Below are 8,808 nucleotides of genomic sequence, written 5' to 3' on the forward strand. Positions count from 1 at the left end.
CGTTCTTTCTTCCTATTCGACGGCAGTGTCGTGTCGACCTTAACGGCCAAGCTATGCCGGGTCCATCGCAGGTGCTAGAAGAAAACTTACTTTTCTCTTCGGCCTGCTGTTGATCCCATCGAAGATACTTTCGAGTCGTTTTTCTTCCTTGTTTCTTTTTATTTTTTTCGGTACAAGCGAATCGTATAAATCGCTTTTTATGTCGAGGTTAGGTACTTTCCCCCCCCTTTTTTTCTCTCTATTTTCGAACGTGTCCCCTCGAATTTCGTTTGATGCGAATCTAATTGCAAAAAGTGTAACCGAAGGAATAAGAGTACCTGTGGAAGAGAAGAAGGTGCTGCTATATCTCTTTCCTTCTCTATCTTAGTCCTTGGTATCGGTCGTGAGAGAACGTGAGAGAAATAAGGTGAGTCGGCTCGTATACCAGATGCATCCCGCTCGTCTTACGTTCTTTTTTCTTTCTTTCCTCTTTAAGCCTACGCTCGAGTCCATATATCGATAATTTCTCTCTCTCTCTCTCTCTCTCTCTCTCACTCTCTCTCTCTCTCTCTCTCTCTCTCTCTCTCTCTCTCTCCCTCTTCGATATTCGTTCACATTACCTCGTAGGACGGAGATTTGTAATCAACGTAGGTAACGGTTGATCGAACATTTTTCGTTCCAATTTATTATTTTATACGATTCTTACGCCAAGCATATTTTCTCGCGAGTCATTCCTTTCCATTGGTCATTTTTGAAGGAATTCGAATCGGCATAACGGTCGCCGAGCGAGAAATTGTTCGAAAGAAAAGAACGTATTCGCGATTGGGGACGTAAAGAAGACAGCCGCCGTTCTTTGTTACAGCCGTAGAAGGGTGATACTCTCTCGGAGCTAATTTCGCTTTTTTTGCAAGGAGATTCCGATTACGCGAGCGAAGCAAGAAAAGGATAAAGGAGAAAAGAGAGAGAGAGAGAGAGGAAGATGTTGCTGCCGATGTCGTACGAGCACGCAGAAGCTGAGATCTTAGGAAAGGTGAGTGGCCCCGCGCTATCTCCTCCGCGTGGAACGTTGCGTTAGCCTTACGTCGATAGGACGATAACAAGAGTTTCGACAAATATTTCTAAGGAGGAGGAAGAAGCTCATACTCGAGTAGCTGGCAGAGAATCGACCAATTCCGATCGCAGCGGTTCTCGATTAAAGATATTTCGCGCGTCTGTAGATATAGTTGCTTTCCTCCGAAGGGAGGACGCTCCGTTTCGCTTTGACGCTTTTGACCACGCTGCATTCCTCTCTCTTCTTCCTCGTTGTCGTTCTCGCGCGTTGAAGCGACAAGTTCAAGAGCGAAATAATAGTAAACGGTAGGAAATTTGTCTATACAACGAGAATAATGGTCAAGCTAATATTTATAAAACCATATCCGTTGAATCAAACTTTTTTCATTCGTTCGACGTTTTCCTTATAAAATTTCTCCTCGTAGAGAAAGAACCTCTTTCTTCTTTCATTTTGATCCAACAAAAGTACGTTCGATGTGTGCGTATAAATGCATAAGATATATATGCCGTCGGAGGAACGTCGAGGAAATATCGCCTGGATAAATTCCTTTCCGTTTAAGCGCGGTTATTTGAGTACGGCAACAACGAGTCTCGAAGCAATGTTAAATTTTCAATTATTATCGTTTATAGGGAAACGATCTCGTAAGGAATGTATCTATATAGATTTATGAAGGGAGGCCAATTATTTCGCTCTCGTCCGTCCTTCCTTTTTCTCTCTTCACCTTTCGTTACCATCCCTCCATCTTACGTTATTGTTCCTCCTACGTGGATATTACGAAACGTTTTGGACGGTTTATCGTTTCGGGCGGATATAAACGAGCGGGTAAATCTAAAAGGCAAGGCAAAGCCAAGGCTTTTACCGATCCCAATGCTAATACCAGAACTGAAAGAGAGAAAAGTGAGTTTATTCGGGCTTCTATATTACCCGTTGGTAGCTTTTTATCCATCGAGACGTACGATCGTTATCCTAGGCGTTGTCCGTTTATATTGACTTTGTTCTCTTTATGTCCTCGGGTCAGTGAACGAGTACACGAGCACTCTTTCCCCCTTGCGAGATTATTGCGAACTCTATGGACTCTAGAAACGTTGCGAGTCGACAAGGATTCAGTGCTGCTTTCCATTTTGAAATTTATTTGGCAAAAATCTAGGGTTGCCTCGCGTCACCCGAATGGATGGCAGATTAAATGGTGAAACGAGTGATGATGCATCGGTAGCAATATTTGGCCATTCGGATAAAATATGCGAGCACGTCAGATCTTTCTCTTCCTAGCTCCGGTTATCTTCGATATCGCGATATTTATTGATTTACGAGGCTGCGATGTGGTTCGACGATGTAGATCGCTCGAACCGCAGGATCGCATCTGAAATTTCTTCCGATTGAAATTCATAGACCGTCCTCGTCGGTCTAATTATCGACATCGTACAAATACTTTTTCTTACCGATAAAATCGAGATATCGATATTTATTTTGAAGAAGAACGCTTTTACGAAGAAGAAGATCGGACCTTATCGGATCGCACGATAAGTCTTACTTTCATTTTCGCGATAAAAATAATTCAACGCCTTTTAGATAATGTAATCGATGAAGCGTTATTTATCAAGTTTTCGACGACATCGACGACGGATCTATAACGTTTAAAGTCAAATGGGATAATAGAATCGACGATCGGACTTGTTGATGAGATCGATGAACGAAGGGATAGATCGTGTTGGGAAGGAAGGACGAAGGCAAGGTGCATGGGATTTCGAGAGAAGCGATTGGGGACAGGGAAGGGCCGACTACTGTCTAGGATTCTCTGGTGAGTGGGAGTCTCGGGAGAAAAGTGGGAGAGAGCAGTCGCGCGTTTCGTGCGGAACTTCCGTGATCAGTTCCGCAGGAACTCTCGCCAAGTTCGCGTCTTCTTTTTGATTCTCTCTTCCTCTCGTATGAGGAAGATATCACGATATGTCTTCTCTTTCTTTTCATTCTCCTGCGGTCTAAATATCTTACAGTAGATTTTATCATTATATTATTCGACTGAAGGAAACGATCGAAGAAAATTCTTGAGAAGGAGAGATGATGATTTGTCGTTGGAAAACTCGGTCACACCTCGATCTCTCGCGAATGTTTCAACGATTTTCTTGTTCAATTTCGTTCAACCGTAGCATACGGATAAGACTAGCAGCGAGCCGCGGTTCGTTCGCTCGCTCGTCGATCGGTGAAAGTGAAAAATTCATCCAAGCTACGTACGTACACGTGTGCGCTAACACCGCTAGTCTTTGTGTTTCGGATTACGCGCTTATGCGTGCGCTTATCATTTCCCTATAAATTTTAATATTACGTATCATCGATAAATCGTATGCGCTCGCATCGAATCCTCGCTAAGTCGATCGACTCTTATTCCTCCTGCAACGCTGGATACCATCGAACTTGGGTAAGTTTTTCGATAAGATTTTATAACGGGTAGCTAAGTTCAACAAGAAATATCTATATCTATATATACATATCTATACACACGCACATGTATATTGTTTTCTCTATCGTTATAACAAGTTTATTTGCAAGTAGAAAGAGTCGATGTAAATGGATATTATTGATATCTTTCAAGAGAGTAGAAGAGTATCAAAGGTTTCGGTAGATTTCTTTCGAAACGATAAGCGCTCTTGGGAACGCTGTTTTATGCACGGTGACAGAGGAACCACTTGGCTTTTATCTACGATAATCTCGTCGTCGAGTGGTACTTGCGAGAAAATTAGATGCTTCTCGGTGGTAGGAGCTTTCGTCGTTTTCGTCTTTTTCAATGAAATCAATTGACCCCTTCTCTCTTCTCCCTCCCTCGTTCGTTGGAGCTTTTAGAAATTCGTCCGCAGCTAAGTGGTGACCTCCTTTTCATTCTCAAAAAAAGAAAAGAAATAAAATTTCGTTGGAGATTTCTGGTAAAATGTCTGGAAAAACAAGTAGCTTTTGGGTGTACCGGAGAACGAATGGTACAAGGAATGAAAAGGAGATCCAGTTATTTTTAAAGAAAGGAACCAACCACTCACCTCCGTCTTTAATTTATCTTCCTCCTTAAGTTAGCCGTAATATAATTTTTTTCTTTTTTTTTTGTTCTTCCTGTTGCCCTTTTTAATTTTTTCTTCTCCCATTTCATTTTCTCATCGAATTTCGGCGAGATCTCGCTTTTTTCTGCGATATAGAATATCATTCGTGAGTTAATATTTAAATATGAATTGAAATATTTAAGATGAAATATTTAATCCGGCTGATCATGAAGGTCGACTCGACGTACAACCCAACCCGGTCTGGGATAATCGAAGCAAGGAACGATTCCAGTTTTAATCCAGCGCCGCGATAAATTGCAGAGACCTTCGATGTCGTAATCGAATCGTACGCGAGTCGAACCAAGAGAATTTTCTTTGTCCACAAGGTGACATCCCTTACATGAGCGTGCAGCGACTTTATATTATTTTATATTATATAAATTTGTTAACAATCAAGAATTGTTTGTTCTGCGTAGCGCGGATAATACGTATTGTAATGCTTTCGACTTGCTGCCCGATCCGTAAGAATTTCTCGCAGGTTCCCTGACTACTTTACGAGTCCATTACTAATTTATTTTTTAAATCGGGGAAACGTACGCGCGCGTCTCAAAAAAAAAAGAAGAAACGATCGATAAATGGATGAAAGAGGTCAAGAACGAATGGAAGGGGGGTCCGATTGTTTCAAACGATCGAGCGTTCGGAAAAGAATTCGAAGATCTAAACTTTGCGAGGACAATAAAGTTTTGATAATTCGGCTCGAATTGGACTGACCACGGAGGAAGGAAGAATAATTTCTATTATTCTTACCACCTTTTACGAGATGTTCGTTGGTCTACGCGCGTCCTGATTTTAAATATGCCGTCTCTCGATTTTTTATTTCATGCCTTTTTATTTCATGGCTCGTCCCGTATCCGTGAAAAATTACGCCTACGCCTACGTACGTACCGGAGTGTAAATAAAAGAATAGATCCCCGGAGAAATTGCGAGACAATACTCTTCTTTGTACTCTTCTTTGTACACGAATGGTTTCAATCTACTTCGTCCAGCTTCCGAGAGAGAGAGAGAGAGAGAGAGAGAGAGGGAGGGAGGGACCGTTATTTCTAGGTTTACGAACGTACATGCACAGTAGGACGAGTAGCACTCGCGGCGATTTTCTCACATTTCGTCGGCTTTTTATCTCTCTTTCTCTCTTGTGCATCCGTCCGAATCGTCCTATATCCACCTATAACATGTCATACCCCTAGGATTCATTTTATTTCGATCGAGTTAACGGTACGTGGAGCGAAACGAGGTCTAGAGAGGCGCGCCACACTGGTTGCCAGGGATCGAGCTCATTGTCAGAGAAACTTTCCCGCTTTCCATGCCTACGCATGTCTTTGCGTTCTTGCGTTACGTAACGATCGATTTCGTTTGAATCGCGTTGGTTTTTTCTTTCTTTTTTTTTCCTCTCTTACGGACGGAACATCATTTTTATCGTCTCCATAAACGTTCGTCCTTCGAAATATACCATCGAATCGTAGACGCTTACGAGGAAGTAAATACGTACCGATATGTACCAATAGTTTTTATTTTCAAACAGCAGTAATAATAAAACTTATCGTCCGTCTCCTCCACCTCCTCCTTCGTCGTCCTCGTGGTGCAAAGTCGTGTTTAACGATCGATAATACCCTTTATGGAGCACGACTTTAGATAAGAAAGGTTTACAAGTACCGTCGCGTTTCGCTTGTGTCTCTATTCGTGCGATATATTTCTTTAAAGGAGGGTCGAGAGAAAAAGGCAGAGAGAGAGAGAGAGAGAGAGAGAGAGAGAGAGAGAGAAAATCGGTATGCGTATTAATATTTTCTGGATTAGTCTGATGATGTTCGCTACGATCGCAGCCTTTTGGAAGACGGGAAACCGTGCGACAGCCGTATCTCTGCCAATCGGTGATACTCATCGCGACGTTTACATCATCCTCCGTCCACGAAAAAAAAAGAAGAAGCTTCACTTCGTGAAAATCAGGCCACGAAAAGCACTGGTCCACGAGATTTATCTAAACTTTTAAGCACTTTCCTCGTCCGTACCAAAAAAGTAAAGTGGGATGAGAGAGAGGGAAAAATTCGCAACGTCTCTTTTTTTTCTTTCTTCTTCTTCTTTTCCTCAAGTGCCAAAGATCCAACGGTTGAAACGAATTTGTCCTAAACAATATCTGGATGGTTGGTTACGAAGGTGAAAAGAAAATTGTACCGTCGTGAAAAGGATATTGATACCTGGGATTCTACGAGAAAGACGGATATCGATGGGAAAAAAAGAAATTCGATTGCCCGTTCGACCGCAGCCGCAATTATTCTTCGTTTACGAAGAAACGGAGAAGGAGGAGGAGGAGGAGGAGGAGGAGGAGGAGGAGGAGGAGGAGGAGGAGGAGAAACGTGGTACCTACGTACGTGTCTCGAGGATGACTTTGTAGAACGAGGAAAGGAACATTTTTTTCGTCGAATACAGGAAGAGGAGAGACCAGTCTTCTTTTTCTTTTTACCTTTTTACCCGTGGAATCATCCTAGATTATAATCGTCGATACGAACGTGCATGCGTCGCGTGTATGCCTATACCAGGGAAGGCAACGTCTTACCTTGACCCAGCACTTCCGGCTTTCGCCTCGCACAACTGGCTTTGCGTAAGCTGCTTGCCGCGATGCGTTTTATGTTTCTCTCTCTCTCTCTCTTTCTTTCTCTCTCTCTCTCTCTCTCTCGTCAGGTGCACGTAGACAAACAAACGTATCCAATGTGCGTACTCGTTAAAATTATATCACAACGCTCGTACTACCGCATTGGTACGAGCAGTCTTGCTCGTCGGGGATTAAATCGTGATAAAAGTGAGAAAGCGATATCGCCTAATTAAAACGAGTCGTTGTTAAATCCAACTTTTGTCCACATTGCATTCGTCGAGAATCGCACGACCTACGAGACGCAAATTTCATCCTTCGTACGATCGCCAATAACATCGGTTACGCTGCAAACTCGTCGCGCGACGAGCCAGACAGACGTTCTGCTTCGATCCGGTTAGACGTGTTGCGAAACAGGTGCGAATTTCCGTTCGGATATTTATTAATTTCCGGTCTTTGCGATCCGCCCTCGTTTCCGCGTAGTAATTAAATCTCTGCCAAATTTATGTCGCGACTTGGAGGGAAACGATTCGTTGGCCCCATTTTTCTTTTTTTCTTTTTTTTTTCTACGTCGCCCTGACAAGAATGAACGTTCCCCTTTTATCCTCGTATTTATCGCGAAATAATGGATGCGAAAAATTATATTTGTCAACAACCTAATCAGCATGTAAGTATCCACGAGCTTTAAAACGTTTCTGCGTAGCGGCTATCCAAGTCACTCTCTTTGCTTCTCTAGCGCAAAGGGACGAATAAATGAATTGGCCTAGCTCGATTACTCTTTGATCGATCGCGGAATGACAATGACGTTAAATTTACTTTATCCGGATTAGCAGACCAATTTTCAATCTGTGGAGAGGAACGTTGGTAGATGGATTTTTCTCTTTGGTAGATGCAACTATAAGTCGCGTCTCATCTTACGTACGTCGATCGTACGATTTCCGCGTGCAATCTTAAGGTTTCTCGCGGAAACCTTGCTACGCCGTACGAAAGAATGGCAATTTCTCTCTCTCTCTCTCTATCTCTCTCTTTCTGAAACTCTCTTTCGGAGCAAGCTACCTTTTTCCTTTAATTTCCAGACGGTCGCAATATCGTGGAAAGACGAAAAGAAACGCATCTCGCATGGGAATTCGTTTCTTTTTTTACGGCAACCATTGATCTCTATCACACATATACATATTTGTGTTTATCCGAGAACTTTGCTTTTCCGTGCGACCGACCGACCGAGAGACGTCGATCTCGAGCACGAATGAAAACGAATTTGAATGGGTCGAATATTTTTACGTTTTGCTAAAGTAAACAGAAAGATCGGATTTGTTCAACGTTTCGTTTCTATGAAAAAGAACGAGGATTTTTTACTTGCCGACTTGTTTCTTTTCTTTTTCTCTCTCTTCCTCTTGTAAAACTAGAGGGAGATCGTGTAAAATACGTTTCTCCCTGGAGGGAATCGAGTCGGTAGAAAAATTCCCGCGCGTCTGCTACCGAGATAGTTGGATAGATAGATAGATAGATAGATAGATAGATAGATAGATAGATAGATAGATAGATAGATAGATAGATAGATAGATAGATAGATAGATAGATAGATAGATAGATAGATAGAGAGAGAGAGAGAGAGAGAGAGAGAGAGAGAGAGAGAGAGAGAGAGACGAAATAAATTGTCGTCTGGAGACAATTTCACGTGGCCTGGCCGTGGAGTTTTCTGCTGCGAAACGTTGAGTACTTTCGACCGTACGAACTTTACGAGGACAAGTTTCTTCTTTCACGTACGAATTTAAGTACGCACACGATCTGAACCGTGTGCTCGAAACTGCTCGTAGAAACGAAAAGCGCTATGTGTACATACATATAATCTTAGCTCGATGCGATGCACTACTCTGTTTTATGCAAATGCTACGCCGTCCTTTGGCTCGATTCTCCTTTCTTTTCTGTTTTTTTTCTTCCCCTTCCCCCGCCCCGATAAGAAATCTAAATCTGGGGATACTCTTGCGCATAAAATAATGACATTTCGTTAACCAAACACGTTCGATCGTTTTACGTAATTTGGAATTACGTAGCTGAGAAGAAAGGACGAAGGGAAGATTAGAAAAGGGAGGAAATGAAGAGAGTCATCGACGCAA

At 42.5% G+C, this 8,808-nt stretch overlaps 1 protein-coding gene and 1 long non-coding RNA gene across 17 annotated transcripts in view; one reads left to right on the top strand and one right to left on the bottom strand.

The window, feature by feature from the left end:
- The window catches only part of LOC124430811 (serine-rich adhesin for platelets-like), a 60,394-nt gene that overhangs the window by 1,152 nt on the left and 50,434 nt on the right, over window positions 1-8,808 (top strand). For 4 of the 16 annotated variants that reach the window (XR_006943849.1, XR_006943850.1, XR_006943851.1 and 1 more), the window contains exon 1: window positions 2,730-2,828. The exons of 2 other annotated variants lie outside the window; for them this stretch is intronic. Coding sequence is in view for 6 of the 14 variants with exons in the window: in XM_046977891.1 (XP_046833847.1) it covers window positions 2,767-2,828 (62 nt within the window). In the remaining 8 variants the exon portion in view is untranslated. Of the gene's footprint in view, window positions 1-2,728; window positions 2,829-6,433 lie in introns of those variants that run through there. 10 more of the 16 variants (XR_006943852.1, XR_006943853.1, XR_006943854.1 and 7 more) reach the window with 6 other exon arrangements.
- LOC124430827 lies at window positions 2,854-5,651 on the bottom strand. Its single transcript, XR_006943856.1, has 3 exons — window positions 4,996-5,651; window positions 4,054-4,195; window positions 2,854-3,903 (listed from the first exon to the last, which is right to left on the bottom strand). It is a non-coding gene; the product is annotated as an uncharacterized LOC124430827 (long non-coding RNA).

The sequence above is a fragment of the Vespa crabro genome, chromosome 19, assembly GCF_910589235.1.
Source record: "Vespa crabro chromosome 19, iyVesCrab1.2, whole genome shotgun sequence".
In the NCBI taxonomy this organism is placed as follows: domain Eukaryota; kingdom Metazoa; phylum Arthropoda; class Insecta; order Hymenoptera; family Vespidae; genus Vespa; species Vespa crabro.